The sequence below is a fragment of the Heterodontus francisci genome, chromosome 1 (assembly GCF_036365525.1).
Source record: "Heterodontus francisci isolate sHetFra1 chromosome 1, sHetFra1.hap1, whole genome shotgun sequence".
NCBI lineage: Eukaryota > Metazoa > Chordata > Chondrichthyes > Heterodontiformes > Heterodontidae > Heterodontus > Heterodontus francisci.
Window position 1 is genome coordinate 87,689,823 of NC_090371.1, and position 21,934 is coordinate 87,711,756.

Here is a 21,934-nt window from a genome sequence, read left to right on the forward strand (position 1 = left end):
CATGGGTACCCTGTAGTCCTTGAAGGTAACTTTGACTTTATGCGATAGTGTAAAACGGGCGTTTGTAAATCGGCAGCCTGTCTTGCATTATTGCACCAAGGCAAAAAGGCCCCCTTCTCCTTTGCCGTATTTTATGGTGATTGCTGGTTTTGATTGGTACTTTTCCAAACTGTCTACTAAATGATTTCCATTCAGTCAACGGGATATACGGCTTATCAACAGATTAAGTTAACAGGTAGGGTTCTTTTGAACCCATCATGATTATTTTAGCTCCGTAGAGGCATGATGCCTTTGAGAGGTGCGAAGCTATAATGAAGTGCAAGACATTTAATTATCTAATGGATGTGAATTATAAAAATCTTTGATTCAGTCATGGCAGTTTCTTTTAACCCTGGGAACATACTGGCTCACTGATGGATGAATTATTACCTCAAGCATTATGTAGCAGATTAATTCATAAGTAAGATAATCTAAGAGGCACTGGAGATTGCCTCATTTGAAAGATAATGACCTAATTCATACAATAATTTAATTGATATAATTAGATGTTTTCTGATTTGAAGTTCTGTATGCCTTGACTGTGTGAGATATTTAGGTCCAGATTTTGTGGTAGTTGTGGCAGCAAAACTGTCAGTGTTCCCCATCATTACAGCTGTGAAACTGATAGCAACCTCTGGAATCTGCACATGTACCGTTAAACATAGAAATCCAGAATTTGTCGTTGATTATCCCCTGCTCCTCCACAGGGTGCGTTGTTGAAGTCCATGCAGACGGCAATCATTAGAAATCATTGAACTACAAGAACTTTCCTTTTTACACTGTAATATTGCTGTTAAAAAAAACAAGGAAGTTACGTCTCGTTAGTGAAGTGTGACTGGGTTTTTAACTGCGTAGTAAGTCATAACTGCTGCTGAACAACCTCTCTAGCCCTCAAAGACTAATTTTATATTTGTATTTCTACACTATAATAATTCTATAGGTTTTTAATATAAGAAAAATTATCTTTTTTAAAAACATTTGCTTATGATATTTCAACTTCTATCTTATTTCCATCTGTAGCTCCCAATCTTTATTTCACTCTCTGTAAGATTTATAAAAATTGAATAATCTGTGCAGTTTGCTGTCTGTGAGACTCCTTCAGTGTGATTGGCTGCTTAGCCTGCTTGATGACATCACTGTTGCTGAATGCCTGGAGATCCCCTGGACTTGGCACCAGAATCAAACAAATATTGGAAAAGGCAAAACCCACACCACAGAGATTGCTAGATCTTTGTGGGCAGCTTGCTTTGAGGTCAGCGGTGAATGCTGTTGCACTGCCGCTGACCATGAAATCCGGACCATAAAATGTATGTGTGTATGTGTATACAACTTGCAGTCCACTTAATTTATTAAATTGCTTTTCAAGATATTGTACAATTTTCAACTTTTAATTGTTTTTCTTCCTTTTAATGCATGCAATCACAGGGTACACAGCTGATTTTTACTGCTGCTAAAGAACTGGGGCAGTTATCAAAGCTGAAGGTATCATTGCATTTTGTCGCATGAGCAGTAAATTTGCGTGCTATATAGAAAAATGCATGCCTTGTGTTCAAAAGAAAGAAAACTTGGTGTGTTTTTTAAAAATTTATTTCTTTTCTGTAAGCAATTAAAAAGCAATAAATGATTTTTGGTTCTCTTTCCAAAAAAAGTGCTTTTCCAGTGTGTGCTGTGTGATATTGCCTTGAAGCCAATTGTAGCAACAGAAAGATGAGAAATCAAAACATAAAAATTCTTGTTTTTGTCACTAATACCAATGGTTGTAAGTAAACTTGAGCTCAGATAGAATGGCTCAGTAAAGCAAAAATGTACACTCAGGTGCATTTTCTGCCTTCTGTACTTAACATTGTAAATTTGAAAAGCATAATTAAAACACATTCTTCTTTTCTCTGGAATGGAACTGGAGGAAAAATATCCATTTCAAAGTAACATGAGAAGGAAGCAAACTAAAATGGGGATAATACCCATAAGCATTGTTTCAACTGCATTTAAACTGTTATAATTATTACATTTCCAGTAACATTGGCTCTTCTAAAACAAAATAAGCAGCCAAGTAAGTACCCAACACATCTCTATTAACAGATTTCATCAGCCATAGTCTTTTTCTTGCTGAAGCAAAAAACTCTTGTGTTATTTGAGTACAATTATGATAAAGGTACTCTCTTGCTGCATGGCAAGCGTTTGGGTTATGTTGCCAGCTCTCAAGCCGTCACAAGGTTCTCCACATAAAAATTTGAGGAAGTCATTCGACTTCTAGCAACTTATTTACCAGTAGATAAAAAAAAGTTCATTTTGATGTTTTGGTCTCTTTGTCAAAACAAGCAGAAAAATTCACCTTTTCATGCAGTGTGTACGAATAAGCATTATTCTCATCGTTATGAAATTTCTGACTGTGCAAGGTTTGATTTTCCAGGATCATATGGTTCGGGAAGAAGCCAGAAGCCTTACACCAAAACAATGTGCGATTATGGATTTGGCACTGGACACAATTAAGGTAAGGGAGAGAAATGCAGCTTAATTTATAAATTAATCTATTTAGCTGCGATAAGAAAAATTCTGAATCATTCCTATCTTTTGTAAACGACCAAGCCTGAAGACAAACAATTACTAGGGACTTCTGGTGATTTGGATATGTATGATCATGCTTTTCCCACAAAGTTTTTTTTTACATATCTGTCGATATTATTCTGACTGCATAAGTGTCAACCACCAGCTTTCTTAAACTGTTTGTATTTCAACACATAGCCAGCTTGTTCCCATTTCAGAAGAAAAAATCATCTTATTCACTAGAATTGAGAATATTAACCTATCAGATCAATTGAATGGCCCAATTAGAATTTGTCAGAGCATTCCGATTGATTGAAGGATCAGACACAAAGATGTCAGAACTGATCTCGTTGGTTGGAAGTTGGTAATGGAGCTTGTCAAAGTAATCAATCAGACGCTACTTTCTCTCAATATGTTTACATCCAAATTTCAGGTAGTAAAGTTTTAAAATGAGTTGATGGTTTCTGAGTGTCACAGTTACAGGCATGTTTGTCAAGCATTTGTCCCCAATATACATAAAACAAATAAGCTGCTAAAATTCAGCTTTATGGGACATGCCCAGCTGTTGGTTTACGTAAAAGTTTATTTTCTTCAATAATAAAAACAGAAAGTGCTGGAAATACTCAGCAGGTCTGGCAGCATCTGTGGAGAGAGAAACAGACTTAACGTTTCTGATGAAAAGTCACAGACTGAAATGTTAACTCTGTTTCTCTCTCCACAGATGCTGCCAGACCTGCTGAGTATTTCCAGCACTTTCTGTTCTTATTTCAGATTCGAGCATCCATAGTATTTTGCATTTATTTTCTTCAAGACTGGCTCAGGCTGCTTTTTTGAGATAGGATGTATGTTTCCTAGTATTGGTGTATTTACTTCCTTGATTTGAGCATACCAAAGGTTACACTGCAGAATTGCCAGCACTTGAATTTTACTACTGTGATGTGTGATATAGGTTTTTGCCTTTCTGTGGGTGAGTTGTAGTTCTGTTCTGTAATTTTGAATGCTATTTTCAATTTGTTTATGTGGTGGATGTTAATTTGTTGCCGGTAGATTGTAAATCCCAGGCTGGAGGCAGTGGTTAGGTCTACCCATTGGCCAAAAGAATTGCTGCAAAGCACAGTTTTATGCATGTTTTTTAAGGGTTGCAGTGTATGATTTTTATTTCTAATTTAAAAAAGAAACTTTTTGACTGGGAAGAAAAGAAGAAATATAAGTTAGGAATTACCATTGCCAATAATAGGCTGCATTTGCTGACAACGCACCCACTAGGTGGCGCAGTACTGGCACATGCGCAAATACACTCGCTGTCTGCGACGTCAAGGCAGCTGCCAGTAATAAATATGGTGCTGCTCAATTTATCACAAAAAACAAATTAAACCCAAATCCCCTCAATGGCCGTGATAGCCACCTCCATCCCACCCCCAACAGAACCCCGCTTCCCCCTGCCATCGCGCTTTTCTTTGCCACTCCCTCCCATGCCTGTTTGCTCCCCGCCTTGCCGCTGCCTTCCCTCAGCCACTCGCTCCCCGCCGAAGGAGGGAAGCGGTGAGGCCTGGAGCAAGCGGCCAAGGGGGGAAGCGGCGAGGGCAGAAGCGAATGACTGACTGGGGGAAGCGAGTGACTGAGGGGGGGAAGCGGTGAGGTGGAGCTAGCAGCTGGGTGGTGCAGCAGCGATTGAAGCAGATATGGTGGGAGGGAGCGGTGTACCGGATGGAGGTAGCGATCACAGCTATTGAAGGGTCATTGAGTGGTGACGTCAGCACACGCATGTGTGCATTCTTACTGGCAAGCTGGCAAATGTTCACATGCACTGATGACGTCCGCGATCGCTCTGTGTGTGCTCTGCATTGTCAGGAATCACAGTGCAATAGTAAATGGCTATTTAGTACATTGTATGACAATCCTCTGTTTTAGTAGAAGTGTTTCTTCTCTTTTACATCCATTAACAGTTCTGGAAAATAAGGAGTTGTCATATGAAAGCATTTGTCTGCTATTATTGCCACTGTAATTTCTAGCCTCATGTATTTTGAGGTTTTAGAGTGATAGAGTCAGAAAGTTATACAGCACAGAAACAGGACCCTTCGGGCCCATTGTGTCCGTGCCAGCCATCAAGCACCTATCTATTCTAATCCTATTTTCCAGGCCTTGGCCCACAGCCTGGGATGCTTTGGTGTTTCAAGGGCTCATCTAAATACTTCTGAAATGTTGTGAGGGTTGCTGCCTCTAACAACACCACCCACCCCCCACCCCCTCCGCCCCAAGCAGTGTGTTCCAGATTCCAACCACCCTCTGGGTGAAAAGGTTTTTCCTCAAATCCCCTCGAAATCTCCTGCCCTTTACCTTAAATCTATGGTTATTGACACCTCCACTAAGGGAAAAAGTTTCTTCCTATCTACCCTATCTATGCCCCTCATAATCTTGTACACCTCAATCAGGTCCGCCCTCAGCCTTCTCTGCTTGAAGGAAAACAACCCTAGCCTATCCAGTCTCTCTTCATAGCTGAAATGCTCCAGCCCAGGCAACATCCTGGTGAATCTCCTCTGCACCCTCTCCAGTGCAATCACATCCTTTCTATAATGTGGTGCCCAGAACTGGACACAGTACTCCAGCTGTGGCCTAACTAGCGTTTTATACAGCTCCATCATAACCTCTCTGCTCTTATATTCTGTGCCTCGGCTAATAAAGGCAAACATCCCATATGCCTTCCTAACCACCTTCTCTACCTGTGCTGCTGCCTTCAGTGATCTATGGACAAGTACACCAAGGTCCCTCTGACCCTCTGTACTTCTAGGGTCCTACCATCCATTGTATATTCCTTTGCCTTGTTAGTCCTCCCAAAATACATCACCTCACACTTCTCAGGATTAAATTCTATTTGCCACAGCTCCGCCCATCTTACCAGCCCATCTATATCGTCCTGTAATCTAAGGCTTTCCTCCTCGCTATTTACGACACCATCAATTTTCGTGTCATCTGTGAACTTACTGATCATACCTTCTATATGCACATCTAAATCATTAATGTACACTACAAACAGCAAGGGTCCCAGCACCGATCCCTGCGGTATACCACGGGTCACAGGCTTCCAATCGCAAAATACAAAAATTGTTTGAAATGCACATCAATTCAATCTAAAAGAAAGATTGACTAATGTTTGGGTGTGACCCTCATCAGAACTAAGGTTTTGTTTTAATGTTATAGACCTGTTCCTATCTTTATTGAAGTTACCTAAAATAAAAATTTGCATAATTTGCCTTTTGCTACCATGGCATTTGAATCAGGTACTGATGTGCTAGGTTGTGAATAAATTTTGTCTTACAAATGTAAAATGCTATACCATTTCGGATTATTGAAGGTGCATGTTGTAACCAGTTTCAATTCAGTAAGAAACAGAATGGTATCTGAGAAAATTTCAGTTATAAGTAACTGAGTGCTATAAACATGTATTGAACTCTCTGTGGCTACATTTATTCATATTTAAAATATCTGTAATCCTTAATGGATAATTTATTTTTAGCTTGCTAGGCAGAACAGCATTGGGCTGAAAATGCCACTAAATAAACTCGAGTCATGTTCTTTAACAATTTGGAAAGTTCAGCAGTTTGTTTCAAACTTAAAGCAAAAACTGTCATCACTGTAGTTGTGATAATCCAGTCAAGAAACTGTGAGCCTATCCAGCCATTAATGCTAGGATGAGGGTTCCAACCTGGTTAGTGCAGATCAGTTGCTCTTCTAGCTTGTTTTTTGCATGTAATACAATTGAATTACACCATAGCTGCAATAACCATTATAGGGCAATTACTTGAATGGAGAATGTTTTAATCAGTGGACATTTTAAATGGGTTAAAATATAGTTGCACATTTTCCGTCTACTCACTAGAATCAAACAAGCACATGTGCTGCTGTTATTTAGTTTCTCATTTACATCCTTTAAAATGTCATTTCCTGTGCTGGCAAACAATGATGTGTAACTCAGCATATAAAAAAATCAATGACGTTTCCTTCTGGATCAAAATTCAGAAAATAGTTTTTAAACTTAGTGATTTGATTGCATTTTTGAAGGGTAATTGTTAAAGGAAAAGTTATATCTACAAGTAAGTACTGTTAAAAGGGACCCCACCTCCCCCCCACATTGACAAATAGCAAACAATGTAAATGCATGATTTCCCAACTGAACAATGTTTTTAGATATCTTTTGCATCATTAGATTTTGTGTTTACCATAAGAGATATTTTTACAAACTAAACTTCAGTGATAATTTCTTCGATAGCATTGATAGAAAGATATCTGAAATAATAACTGAAAACCGAACCATAGGTACATATGTGTTTGTGATTCATGAGCTGAGCGTTTATGTTCAAACTTTGACATTACAGCAATACTTCCATGCTGGTGGAAATGGTCTGAAAAAAACTTTCCTGGAGAAGAGTCCAGACCTTCAGTCCTTGCGTTATGCACTCTCGCTCTACACTCAGACCACAGATACCCTCATCAAAACATTTGTCCAATCTCAAACCACTCAGGGTAAGTTTTTCAAAGGACACTTCTTCAGCACCTAGCTATCGTAGTTACTGCAATCTATGCACTCCTATTTAGAGTAGCGAAAAAAGACACTGTATCTTATTCAAGGTTCCCCATCTGTTAAATGGCTGTCAGATGCAGATGTTTTTGTTTGCATAACAGTTAGTCATCTTCAACTCTAAATGATTGAGGCTTTCTGGAAAGCTCCATGATCATGCTATGGAACTACTGAAAAATGAGAACAGGACTTAAATTTTATTTTTGTTTTATTTTTCTGTCAACTGTGGACTCCAAGAAGAAAATTGTACTGGTCCATTCAAAGGATTATGATCAGCAGCTTTGAGGGTTCAGTTTTGTCATAATTGAATCAATTCTCAAAGGTGATTTTGAAAAATAGTTTGTGACCAAATAAGTTGCACCATGATCTCAATCTGTTGGGAGGGAATTTGTTAGTTATCAGCCAGGCCAGTAGGAGGAGTACCACACTAAGAGGAAGATGATGATTACGACCCAGCTGCAGTAGGATTTCTGTCAACTAAGCTATGGGATTGAACTGGATCGTGAAATGAAAGAGAAATTAGCAGCCTGTGTGCCTGCTTTTCCAGAAGAAAGGATGTGGAGGTGGGTAGCTTGAATATGCAAAGTATAAACAATTGAAAACAGCATTTAAGTAACAAAAGAATTGAAAAATTAATTTTTATTTTGTGTATTTAGCTGTTTTATTTGGACAGGTAATAATTCCTGATTGTAGTCCTACAGAAGGTGGCGGCGGGGGCGGGGGGGAACGGCTGAGACACTAGTCCCATCTTCCCAAGAAGAAAACAGAAGGTTCCCCTTGGCCCACTTTCTAAGGGGGGCCTAAAAAGACAAGTTGTAGAGAACTTCAAGGATCCGGGCCTGTTCCCCACTTCTGCTATTGGACGGGCTGGTGAACCAGGTCCCATCTAGTGCCCTGGCCCAATCTAGTGCCCCGGCCCAATACTTTTCCATAGTCACAAACTGCCCTCAGCCACATCCCCTTTGGAGTGAACAGATACTCTGCTCCGTAAAAATCAGATATCAGCTCCTGAGGAAGGCCGAGATCTGGTGTGTCCAGAAGAGCTGGTGTTGTTTATTGCTTCATGCATGGACAATTAATGAAGATTTAATTGCCCAAAAACAGCCAGATATGGATAGCTTCCACAATATACATTTAAAAATATGTACTTGTTCAGAAACATTCAGCCAAAGAGGCATGTTGCCCTGACAATTGATTTATGGTTTTCTCATCTTCCACTGCTACAGAATTTGATGGTGTAACTATAATCTCACTCCATTTTTTTTCTCCTTTTTGTCCTGCTTGCTGGCTTTGATAACATGAATCAGTGCATGGTGGAAAGGGTATTAGGGTTACCGCTAATGAAGACACTCTTCCTGACAAGGGTATGTCTGAACCTAATGTTGCCCAACTGTGACAACATTAGCCAAATAGAGGCTTGATAAAACAAAACATATTCCCATTATCACTGGAATGCTTCAGAGAGCTGTGGTTCCTTGTTGTAATATCAGTCCTTGTTAATGCTGCTGACGATTGTAACATAGAAAACTAGCCTCATAATAGAGTAACATTTTTTTTATAGCTTGCAAAAGTTTTATAGATTCAGAAAGTAAATCTAAAGCAATTACTTGTACTGATATGCACAATGACACAAAGTATGTTTACTTTAGATATTGAGTAGGTTGAAGTAGTTAAAGAAATGGGTGCGATGTAGAAAGTAAAGGTTAAAAAGTGCAAATTTGATTTGCCTTTGCTTTACTGTTTTTAAAAATAGTTGGGACATTTTGCATTAATACATGTGTTCTTTTGTTAAACTAAAATTGCAATGTCATAAACCAATTAATTGTGCTTATGTACAAAGGGCACTGGATGCATGAGGTTCAGTTTATCAGGAGAAAGTATACTTCGGCAAAATTAATTGGACTTTGTATTCAAAAACAACTTCTAGCTCCAGATTATCTGTCCATGTAACCAGAATGATGCCGAGCTGATATACAGCTCAGTACTCAATATACATTTTATACCATTGCCCTAAGTCCACAAGGTACATTTTTCACAGAACTATTTAAATGTTAACAATACATTTCAAACATCTGGAGCTGTAACAGGCAGTGCTATAGGAGAAGAACAATAGTAATAAGATAAAATAAAAACAAAGTGCTGGAAATACTCAGCAGGTCAGGCAGCATCTGTGGAGAGAGAGACAGAGTTAACGTTTCAGGTCTGTGACCTTTCATCAGGATTTGTCGGCTCTGTGGGCTTGTAGTCTTGCCGCTCCAGGGGCCCGGATATTGGCGGACGTCCCCCGTGGGACCCGCGTGCCATGATTATGCGGCGGGCGGCCACATTGCATATTAATGACAGCCAGCACCCACACCCCCAACCCCCACTGATCACGTGGCGGAGGCGGCCTCACAACGCCATTCACAACGTCACCTGTTGAAGGAGCAGGTGCTGCCACCATTTTTAAAAGGCCGCCAGCCCTGCAAACAACACACCATAACGCAGAGATCTCCCCTTCCCCCCATCCATCAGAGTGCGGAGTTCACCCCTTCCCCCACGCCCCCCCCCACCCATCAGAGTACGGAGTTCACCCCTTCTCCCACCCATCAGAGTGCAGAGTTCACCCCTTCCATCCCCCACCCATCAGAGTGCAGAGTTCACCCCTCCCCCCCCCACACCCATCATAGTGCAGAGTTCACGCCTTTCCACCCCCCCCCAAACCCATCAGAGTGGGGAGTTCACCCATTCACCCCCCCCCCCCACCCATCAGTGTGCAGAGTTCACCCATTCACCCCCCCCCCACCCATCAGAGTGCGGAGCTCACACCTTCCCTCCCCCCACCCATCAGAGTGGGGAGTTCACACCTTCCCCCACCCCCCCAACCCATCAGTGGGGAGTTCACCCTTTCACCACCCCACCCCCCCCCACCCATCAGAGTGCGGAGTTCACACCTTCCCCCACCCCCCCAACCCATCAGTGGGGAGTTCACCCATTCACCACCCCCCCCCCACCCATCAGAGTGCGGAGTTCACACCTTCCCCCTCCCCCCCCCCCACCCATCAGAGTGCGGAGTTCACACCTTCCCCCTCCCCCCCTCACCCATCAGAGTGCGGAGTTCACCCCTTACCCCCCCCACCCATCAGAGTGCGGAGTTCACCCCTTCCCCCCCACCCGACCCATCAGAGTGCAGAGTTCACCCCTTGCCAACCCCCCACCCATCAGAGTGCAGAGTTTACCCCTTCCTCCCCCCCACCCATCAGAGTGCAGAGTTCACCCCTTCCTCCCCCCCACCCATCAGAGTGCAGAGTTCACCCCTTCCACCCCCACCCCCACCCATCAGAGTGCAGAGTTCACCCCTTCCCACCCCCGCACCCATCAGAGTGCAGAGTTCACCCCTTGCCACTCCCCCCCCCCCAACCCATCAGAGTGCGGAGTTCACCCCTTCCCCCCCCCCTCCACCCATCAGAGTGCGGAGTTCACCCCTTCCCCCCCCCTCCACCCATCAGAGTGCAGAGTTCACCCCTTCCCCCCTCCCGTACCCATCAGAGTGCAGAGTTCACCCCACCCAACCACCAGAGTGCAGAGTTCATCCCTGCACCGCCCCCCCCCCCCAAAACTAAAGCCTAGCTCAGGTATAAAATTAAAGCACAACCTGAACCCGACCTGAGCCAGAGCCCTTTAATTTTTTTCGCGCTCGACCCAACATGAATCTCCTTCATCTGTTCCGGCGGCAGGCTATTCCTGCATGGGTAAGCTTGATCCCATGAGTTCCCGGAAGCAGTACTGTCCAGCCCAAACCGATCCGAGCCCGAATGCTGGAGTCGGAATTTCGAACCGATCCGACCCAAACCCCACACATGTAGTCGGGTTCGGGTTGGGTAGCCAAGCTTTACCCCATACTCATCAGAGTGCAGACTTCACTCCTTTCCCTCCCCCCACCCATCCAAATGCAGAGCTCATCCCTTCCCCACCTCGGTGGCACCAGCTTTCTCTGCACAGGAAAGTGAAGGCGTGGGTGCTGCTCATCACGCCTTGGATTGGGAACTGAAGGTAAAATCGCTGTGGTTTGCACTTTGATTCATGCACATATGTAATTTAAATATGCTAACTCTGGTCCCGTCGTCAAGTGGCAGAGGGTCCACCACGGAGCCTCCCCGTCGCCAGGAAATCGGGCCCAGCAATCCCATTGCTTTCTGTGGCGGTCGCTGCTGCTCTGATTCTCCAGCTCTGCATGCCACAGCACCGAACGTTGGGCTGGAAACAAAATCCAGCCCTGTTTATCTCTCCACAGATGATGTTTGACCTGCTGAGTATTACCAGTATTTTCTGTTTTTGTTTCAGAGTTCCAGCATCCGCAGTATTTTGCTTTTGTATTAATGTCTTTTATGATACCTTGAGATATATTTCACATCACTTTCAGAGTTATTCTGTTCACTTTTATTTAATATCTGTAATCTTTTCTTCCCAGTATAACTTTATTTGTTCATACTGCGTGCTATAAAAAAACCCTACTGAGTCCAGTTGGGTATAATATTTTTCAGTTATAGCATACCCAGCAGGTTTATGATATGTTGACGTACAAGTCACATGATTTATTGTTCCAAAGGCCGAGTCTCTGTAAAAACAAACAACTGGTGATGTGGTAGCACAGCTGTACTTGTGTTGTACCCATTTTGTGTTTTCCCTAAAGATACTTTGTCTGTTTTCATTGGTTCGATTGGCCATGAGCCTCAGTAATATTGATATCAAGTTATCGTGTCATGCCTCCTTCAGTTAAGGCATGAAGCCAAGCTGCATGTTTTTGTGGTTCAGGTGGATATTAAAGGTTTCATAACACATTAAAGAGTATTCCACTTCCAGTGCTTACTGTGCTAAGTGAACTGGAACTCCATTCAGTAAAAGATAACTGGACAGGTTCTTTCAATTTGAATTGATTATCCGCTTAATTTTTCTACAACTCAGTGTAATTATTGTAACTCTATATAACAAATTACCAGAAAGTAATTTGAATTTGGCCATTTGTTCATTATATTAGGCAAACCTCAGATCTGTAGTTTTGCTTTTGTGCTGTTAATAGTTTCATATTAACTTTTTTTTTAAGTAAGGCATCTTAACAGCTTATATTGAAGTAGTGCCTTTTAATGTAATAAAATGACCCAAGGCGCCTCACAGGAGCATTATGAAACAAAATATGACACCGAGCCACTTAAGGGGATATTCAGTCAGATGACCAAAAGTTTGGTCAAAGAGGTGTCTTAAAAAGGAGAAAGTGAGGTAGAGAGGCAGGTGGGTGTAGGGAGGGATTTGAGGGGAAATGTGAAAACCTATTAAAACAATAACTGCTCAAGGTAAACCTCAAAGCCTCTTGACTCCTGACCAACTGAGCCTTATTGAGTATCAGATAATGTCCTGGATTTAAATGCCTGCATTTTTGATTGAAGATTGCCTATTTCTACACTCTCTGTAATACCATAAATACAATTCTCATTTGATATGCTGCTTGCATGGCTTTTATGAGTTAATGCATGTAGCCCGTCAGCTTGTTAAGATCACTGCAACTTAAAACCTAGGTTTACAGGCTATATCAAACTATACAAAATTGGAAAGCACTAGCAACAAAGAACTGACTGGTTTATGCTGTTCTGAGAAGGGGCTTTATACAAAAGTCTTTATTAAACAAATGATCTAACCACCTCATTTGTTATTTCTCAGCACTCAACATTGTCAGCAAACATGCCACTGAGCATTGAGATTTGAAACTCACGCACACTTATTGTGTGATGATCATTTCTATTTCTTGATATGCTGTGAGATCATTGACAACCTACATATTTATCCTATTGTGTTTCAAATTCCTGAATTAAACTGTAAACCTATGAAGGGCTATTTTTAAATGCACCTCAAAGAATAATATTGAGTTATATAATCCAGGAAGGTTCAATCCCTTGTCTGCTAAACTAGCCAATCCAAGATGGGTGGATCTGCAAGGTGGGAGTCAGGGATGTACAGTTGGTCTCAGTATCTCTGGGCTGGGAAGGGAAAAATCAGACAGGTTTCAGCATCCTCGGAGGAAAATAATGTGTGGTTTCGAGGGAAGGACAGGAATGTGATGTTCTCTTCATCAAACAGCAGACTAACATGAAAAATGGCGATGTGAGCAAAGTCATTACGTAACAATTGCTAGCACAGGCCTCTGCCGTGAAAGACAAGAAAAGACAATCTAATTTGAACTCCCCATTGGAATGTTTTTCAGATATTATTACATTCATGAACTTTCACTTGAGCCTTGCCAACAGCTTCTGAAGCCTTTATTATGAACTAATCTGACTTTACATAGGGAAGTCTTGTTGACCTGACTTTTACTGCTTAGCACTAGATTTGCACCTTGCCTGGTTCAGTACTATAACATAAATTGAGAGATTATTTTTTGGAGGACAAGACTGTTCCTCACCAAAGTTTCAATGCATTGCAGCTCCAATCTAAGTTCTGCCCCTGATGGAGTGCCTGAACTTTAACTTTTTTTCCCCAAAATATACTTTATTCATAAAGATTTGCAACAATACATTACAAAACAGTTCAAATTGGGGTAGGCGGTGGCGTAGTGGTATTATCACTGGACTAGTAACCCAGAGACCATGGTATTTCTCTGGGGATAAAAACAAAAAATGCTGGAACCACTCAGCTGGTCTGGCAGCATCTGTGGAAAGAGAAACAGAGTTAACGTTTCGGGTCAGTGACCCTTCTTCCCTTCCGAAGAAGGGTCACTGACCCGAAACGTTAACTCTGCTTCTCTTTCCACAGATGCTGCCAGACCTGCTGAGTGGTTCCAGCATTTCTTGTTTTTATTTCAGATTTCCAGCATCTGCAGTATTTTGCTTTTATTTCTCTGGGGACATGGGTTCGAATCCCACCACAGCAGAAGGTGGAATTTGAATTTAATTAATAAATCCGGAATTAAAAGCTAGTCTAATGATGGCCATGAAACCATTGTCGATTGTTGCAAAAACCCATCTGGTTCACTGATGTCCTTTAGGGAAGGAAATCTGCTGTCCTTACCTGGTCTGGCCTACATGTGACTCCAGACCCACAGCAATGTGGTTAACTCTTACAGGCCCTCTGAAATGGCCTAGCAAGCCACTCAGTTGTACCTAACCGCTACAAAGTCAATAAAAAGGAAGGAAACCGGACGGACCACCCGGCATCGACCTAGGCACCGGAAACTACAACGGCAAACCCAGCCCTGTCGACCCTGCAAAGTCCTCCTTACAAACATCTGGGGGCTTGTGCCAAAGTTGGGAGAGCTGTCCCACAGACTAGTCAAGCAACAGCCTGACATAGTCATACTCACGGAATCGTACCTTACAGACAATGTCCCAGACACTGCCATCACCATCCCCGGGTATGTCCTGTCCCACTGGCAGGACAGACCCACCAGAGGTGGTGGCACAGTGGTCTTCAGTAGGGAGGGAGTTGCCCTGGGAGTCCTTAACATCGACTCTGGACCCCATGAATTCTCATGTCATCAGGTCAAACATGGGCAAGGTAACTTCCTACTGATTATCACCTACCGCCCTCCCTCAGCTGATGACTCAGTACTCCATGTTGAACACCACTTGGAGGAAGCACTGAGGGTGGCAAGGGCACAAAATGTACTCTGGGTGGGGGACTTCAATGTCCATCACCAAGAGTGGCTCGGTAGCACCACTACTGACCGAGCTGGCCGAGTCCTAAAGGACATAGCTGCTAGACTGGGTCTGCGGCAGGTGATGGGGGAACCAACACGAGGGAAAAACATACTTGACCTCATCCTCACCAATCTGCCTGCCGCAGATGCTTCTGTGTCCATGACTGTATTGGTAGGAGTGACCACCGCCATTCATGGCTGGATGTGGCAGGACTGCAGAGCGTAGATCTGATCCGTTGGTTATGGGATCGCTTAGCTCTGTGGAGACGAAGTCCCAACTTCACATTGAGGATACCGTCCATCGTGTTGTGTGGCACGATCACCGTGCTAAATGGGATAGATTTCGAACAGATCTAGCAATGCAAAACTGGGCATCCATGAGGCGCTGTGGGCCATCAGCAGCAGCAGAATTGTATTCAACCACAATCTGTAACCTCATGGCCCAGCATATCCCCCACTCTACCATTACCATCAAGCCAGGAGACCAACCCTGGTTCAATGAAGAGTGCAGGGTGGCATGCCAGGAGCAGCACCAGGCATACCTCAAAATGAGGTGTCAACCTGGTGAAGCTACAACCCAGGACTACTTGCATGCCAAACTGCGTAAGCAGCATGCGTTAGACAGAGCTAAGCGATCCCATAACCAACGGATCAGATCTACGCTCTGCAGTCCTGCCACATCCAGCCGTGAATGGTGGTGGACAATTAAACAACTAACTGGAGGAGGTGGCTCCACAAATATCCCCATCCTCAATGATGGGGGAGCCCAGCACATCAGTGCGAAAGACAAGGCTGAAGCATTTGCAACAATCTTCAGCCAGAAGTGCCGAGTTGATGATCCTTCTCGGCCTCCTCCTGAAGTTCCCAGCATCACAGATGCCAGACTTCAGCCAATTCGATTCACTCCACGTGATATCAAGAAACGACTGAAGGCACTGGATACTGCAAAGGCTATGGGCCCTGACAATATTCAGGCAATAGAACTGAAGTCCTATGCTGCAGAATTTGCTGCGCCCCTGGCCAAGCTGTTCCAGTACAGCTACAACACTGGCATCTACCCTGCAATATGGAAAATTGCCCAGGTATGTCCTGTACACAAAAAGCAGGACAAGTCCAACCAGGCCAATTACCACCCCATCAGCCTACTCTCAATCATCAGTAAAGTGATGGAAGGTGTCATCAACAGTGCCATCAAGCAGCACTTGCTTAGCAATAACCTGCTCAGTGACGCTCAGTTTGGGTTCCGCCAGGGCCACGCAGCTCCTGACCTCATTACAGCCTTGGTTCAATATTGGACAAAAGAGCTGAACTCAAGAGGTGAGGTGAGAGTGACTGCCCTTGACATCAAGGCAGCATTTGACCGAGTATGGCATCAAAGAGCCCTAGCAAAACTGAGGTCAATGGGAATCGGGGAAAACCCTCCGCTGGCTGGAGTCATACCTAGCACAAAGAAAGATGGTTGTGGTTGTTGGAGGTCAATCATCTGAGCTCCAGGACATCACTGCAGGAGTTCCTCAGGGTAGTGTCCTAGGCCCAACCATCTTCAGCTGCTTCATCAATGACCTTTCAATCATTAGGTCAGAAGTGGGGATGTTCGCTGATGATTGCACAATATTCAGCACCATTTGTGACTCCTCAGATACTGAAGCAGTCCGTGTAGCAATGCAGCAAGATCTGGACAATATCCAGGCTTGGGCTAAGTGGCAAGTAACATTCGAGCCACACAAGTGCCAGGCAATGACCATCTCCAACAAGAGAGAATCTAACTATCTCCCCTTGACATTCAACGGCATTACCATCGCTGAATCCCCCACTATCAACATCCTAGGGGCTACCATTGACCAGAAACTGAACTGGAGTAGCCATATAAATACCGTGGCTACAAGAGCAGGTCAGAGGATAGGAATCCTGTGGCGAGTAGCTCACCTCCTGACTCCCCAAAGCCTGTCCACCTTCTACAAGGCACAAGTCAGGAGTGTGATGGAATTCGCTCCACTTGCCTGGATGGGTGCAGCTCCAACAACACTCAAGAAGCTCAACACCATCCAGGACAAAGCAGCCCGCTTGATTGGCACCCCATCCGCAAACATTCACTCCCTCCACCACCAACGCACAGTGGCAGCAGTGTGTACCATCTACAAGATGCATTGCAGCAATGCACCAAGGCTCCTTAGACAGCAACTTCCAAACCCGCGACCTCTACCAACTAGAAGGACAAGGGCAGCAAATACATGGGAACACCACCACCTGCAAGTTCCCCTCCAATTCACACACCATCCTGACTTGGAACTATATCGCCGTTCCTTCACTGTCGCTGGGTCAAAATCCTGGAACTCCCTTCCTAACAGCACTGTGGGTGTACCTACCCCACATGGACTGCAGCGGTTCAAGAAGGCAGCTCACCGCCACCTTCTCAAGGGCAATTTGGGATGGGCAATAAATGCTGGCCTGGCCAGTGACGCCTACATCCCATGAATGAATTTAAAAAAAATCCCATTTTGGGAAGTACAATGGAGATCAGATTTCTTTGGTACAGAAAACTTAAGTGCCTCACAGTTCTTTCCATTCTATTTTAAATGCAATGTACATTGGCATTACATAGCAAAAAACATTTTGGTACATACAGCCCATGGGGTTTTACATGGGTTCTAGACCCTCAGTATACTATGGCAGGAGGACCTTACACAATGGTCTTTTCCCATTGGGACTTTACAGCGGCTGCCCCAAGCTTTAGTGCGTCCCTCAGCACATAGTTGTGGACCTTGGAATGCGCCAGTCTGCAGCACTTGGTCATGGACAGCTCTTTGCTCTGGAAGTCCAGCAGGTTTCGGGCAGACCAAAGTGCATCCTTCACTGAGTTGATGGTTCTCCAGTAACAGTTGGTGTTTATCTTGGTGTACGTCCCTGGGAACAGCCTGTGGAGCACAGAGTCCTGTGTTACAGAGCTGCTCGGGATGAACCTCAACAAAAACCACTGTGTCTCTTTGCACACCTGCTTTGCAAAGGCACATTCTAGAAGGAGGTGGGCAATAGTATCTTCCCCACCACAGCCACCTCGAGGGCAGCGTGCGGAGGGGTTGAGACTCTGGGCGTGCAGGAAGGATCTGATGGGGAGGGCCCTTCTCACCACCAGCCAAGCAACATCTTGGTGCTTGTTTGAAAGTTCTGGCCTGAACTTTTTAACTACGTGTTCCTGTAAGGAAGGAGGGTCAATTTGAGAAATGAGTCACCGTAAGGGAGCAAGCTGCCACAGAAATTACCTGTGATATTTATATACACTCCCAATGATTGCCAAAAGATTTGTCTAGATTAGGTCATTTTCTCACCCTCAGTAAGAGAAGAGGAATAAATAGAGAGTGGGGAGAGGGGAAAGAAAAATACATAGTCATTGTTGTCATGCAATATAATGCCATATATGGCAAATAGAGTAATTTCATTTGCAAATCTGTTACAATTATTAATCTGATGCAAATTTTCCCTGTCTGAATTTCCTTTCCTTACATTTTGTAATATAACTAATTCAGAAAGAAGTCGTGGCAGCTGTGCAAATTGCAATTGGCATCATCATTGTATCCTTTAATATTTAACACTGAAAATGGAAAGAAAAAACAGTTAGATTTGGCTGGATTTTGTTACTTTCCCACATTTATTGAATCCAATGTGGTCAAATTATGCATTCCAATCTTAAGTTTCTCAAACTGGTACAGGTTGTTCCTGCAAACAGAACACCCACAGAGTTTATTTCATGATTTGGCCTGTGGAGGGAGTGTAAAGAAGATTTACTAGGCTGATTCCTGGGATGGCAGGATTGACGTATGAGGAGAGATTGGATCGACTAGGCCTATATTCACTAGAGTTTAGAAGAATGAGAGGGGATCTCATAGAAACCTATAAAATTCTAGCAGGACTAGACAGGCTAGATGCAGGGAGGATGTTCACACTGGCTGGGGAGTCCCGAACCAGGGGTTACAGTCTCAGGAAATGGGGTGTGCAATTTAGAACTGAGATGAGGAGAAATTTCTTCACTCAAAGGCGGTGAACCTGTTGAATTCTCTACCGCAGAAGGTAGTGGAGGCCGTCAGTAAATATATTCAAGAAAGAGATAGATATATCAATGCCAAAGGGATCAAGGGATATGGGGAGAAAGCGGGAACAGGGTACTGAATTAGACGATCAGCCTTGATCTTTTTTGAATGGCGGAGCAGGCCCGAAGGGCCGAATGGCCTATTCCTGCTCCTATTTTCTATGTTTCTGTGAAGAGCTAAAACTTCTGGCTGACAGTTTACAGGAGTCATAATGGAGTAGCTACTGACTGGCAAAAACAACTCCATGTCATTTCTAGCAGTGACAGGAGGATTACGCCTGTATAGAGCTGACTGTAACCAGCATACAGTGAATAATGGCATTTTTTGTTTATTCTTTCATGGATGTGGGCGTCGCTGGCAAAGCCAGCATTTGTTGCCCTTCCCTAATCGCCTTCGACAACTGAGTGGCTTGCTAGGCCATTTCAGAGGGTAGTTAAGAGTCAGCCACATTGCTGTGGGTCTGGAGTCAAATGTAGGCCAGACCAGGTAAGGACGGCAGATTTCCTTCCCTAAAGGACATTAGTGATCCAGATGAGTTTTTACAACAATCAATGCTAGTCTCAGTAATGGTGTCATGCAACTGTCTTTCAATTCCAGATTTTTATTAATTAGTTGAATTTAAATTCCAACAGATGCCATGGTCCCATTAGCTTGGGCCTCTGGATTACTAGTTCTGTGGCATTACCACTACACCACCGATCTCCAGTTAGCAGAGTTATCAGTTCTATTTTAAGAAATGCCCATCAACTTTAATAATGTAACCTGACACTCTAAAGTAATTAGTTTTGGGTCTGTTGCCACTGAAGTGCAAATATAGTATTTGCTAAATGGAAAAGCAGACATTTCTACATTACTGTAGTAATGAAAACAATGTCAATGGCCAGAATTTAACGTTGAGGCAATGGCCCCACCCCCCAACTGGAAATTTGAGGGAGAGCCCACTTCTGCCTCGGCCTGGCAGCCATGCTGCTATTTTTGCGTGGCCCAAACTCTTAATTGGCCTCGCTCAAGAATTCATAGGATGGTGGGTCAGAGGGCAGGGCAGGGGGCTGCCGCTGTGGGGCCCTCCATGGGGGCACAGGGTTCCTGATCAGGAGAGCCGCTCCCCGCATGCAAGGAGACTGCCAGCTGTTACTGGGCAGCCACCTCAGGTGTTGAAGTGCCCATCCACCTCTGGTAAAATACAAATGGCAGCGTGAAGAGGCTCTTAAGTGGCAATTAATTATCCACTTAAGGGTCTCAATGGGCGTGCAGGGTGGGCTGTTTGCCACCTCTCCTGCCACTGGTAAAATAGCAAAGGGGACGGGTAGGTAACAGCCTCCCACACGATTTTACGCACCCCCACCCCCAGCCTGCTTCCGGGGGTGGGAGGAGGCATTAAATTCTGGCCAGTGTTGCACTACCTGGAGTCTACACCTGTATGTGCAGGATGGTCTGCATTTGTAATTTAGATCTCCAGTAGCAGCGAGTCTTAGCACTTGACTTTTTTTAGTTATCGCCAGTCTTCACATTTAACAATTTTTTTCATGCCTTCTTGCAGGTGATAGGTAAATTGGCCGTTGTAAATTGCCCCTAGTGTAGGTAGGTGGTAGGGAATATGGGATTACTGTAGGGTTAGTATAAATGGGTGGTTGTTGGTCGGCACAGACTTGGTGGGCCGAAGGGCCTGTTTCAGTGCTGTATCTCTAAAATAAAATTAAAGCACAACCCCGTGCAAAAGTCTTTGAAGTGGGAACCTACTGAATCTAACAGTTTAAAGAGGGAATACATACATCATTAGATGCTAACTACACATTGTTGAAAGTCACACAAACTCAACTGAAGCAATAGCTTCCTCTGCCAGTGGCTTCTTTCCTCCTGTCCTTGAGACAATCTTTAATTCTTAGTTCTGATCAGTATGTATGCATGAATGATATGTGGAAATGTTATGCATGGATGACATCACATCAGAATGATTTTAAGCATGAAAGCCATGTATTTTAATGTCACACTCCTTTTAAATATGTTACACAGTAGTCTGATATGGATGTGGCAGTGACATGCCTGCACTTAACGTGTTGCATTTAGAGGATGAGCCTGTAATTTCTATTGTTTACCTTTTTGTTTTAATTGTTAATCAGGCTCTGGTGTGGATGACCCAGTGGGTGAAGTCTCCATACAAATAGATCTTTTCACCCATCCAGGAACAGGAGAACACAAAATAACAGTGAAAGGTAAGAATAGTATCATCAACAGATATTCAAATAGAAAGGGCATTAGGTCCCCAAAATACAAGAATCCAAACTCCAACACAGCAATCTGGAAAACCACACCGATCTACATAGTTTGAGGTCACAATTTTTCTGCCCTTTAAACTTCAAAGAAGCTGTCTCCCACTAAATTCATATTCAAAAATGGGAAATTATGAAATACATCTCAGTTTTCTACTTTTGTTGTCATTTGTTGATCTTGCAATTTTACAGTTTAAATTAATTAGTGGTTCATTTCTTTCTAATCTGTCTAATTCTTGTTTTTATTTATTTTCTTAGTATCCGTTTTTAACTTTCCAATTTGTGGGATTTAAAAAAAACTAGTGCATCTCCTGTGGCATTGCTCATAATAAACTGGAGAATACTTTTTTTTTAAGAGCAGGAATATTAGACCATGTAATGCACTTTGACCTGGATTTTGTGGTAGTAATGCCAGGAAACTGTCACTGTTGTCATTACTCCTTTGAAACTGACAGCAACTTCTGAAGTCCACACAGGCACAGTTAAACGCAAAAGTCCAGACGTTGCTGTCGGTCATTCTACGCAACCTCACAGAGTGCTCTGTTGAAGTCATGTAGAAATCACAAAACTGATGTGAACTTGCCTTTTTACATTACCAAGTGATTCCTGACAACACAGTGGCCCACTGATGTCATCAGAGTGCGCCAAGCTGCGCACATGCGCAGCTACATCTTGCCAGGACTTAGTGGCGCATGCGCGGGATGACATCGACCTGTCACCCCTTGCTTGTTCAGGCAGCGCCTGGAGGCTGATG

At 43.6% G+C, this 21,934-nt stretch overlaps 1 protein-coding gene across 1 annotated transcript in view; it reads left to right on the top strand.

Annotated features, from left to right (window-relative positions):
* Window positions 1-21,934, top strand: part of LOC137370623 (protein unc-13 homolog B-like) — a 783,931-nt gene that overhangs the window by 742,013 nt on the left and 19,984 nt on the right. The window contains exons 34-36 of the mRNA XM_068032730.1: window positions 2,450-2,530; window positions 6,957-7,104; window positions 21,031-21,123. Coding sequence (XP_067888831.1) covers window positions 2,450-2,530; window positions 6,957-7,104; window positions 21,031-21,123 — 322 coding nt within the window. The remainder of the gene's footprint in view (window positions 1-2,449; window positions 2,531-6,956; window positions 7,105-21,030; window positions 21,124-21,934) is intronic.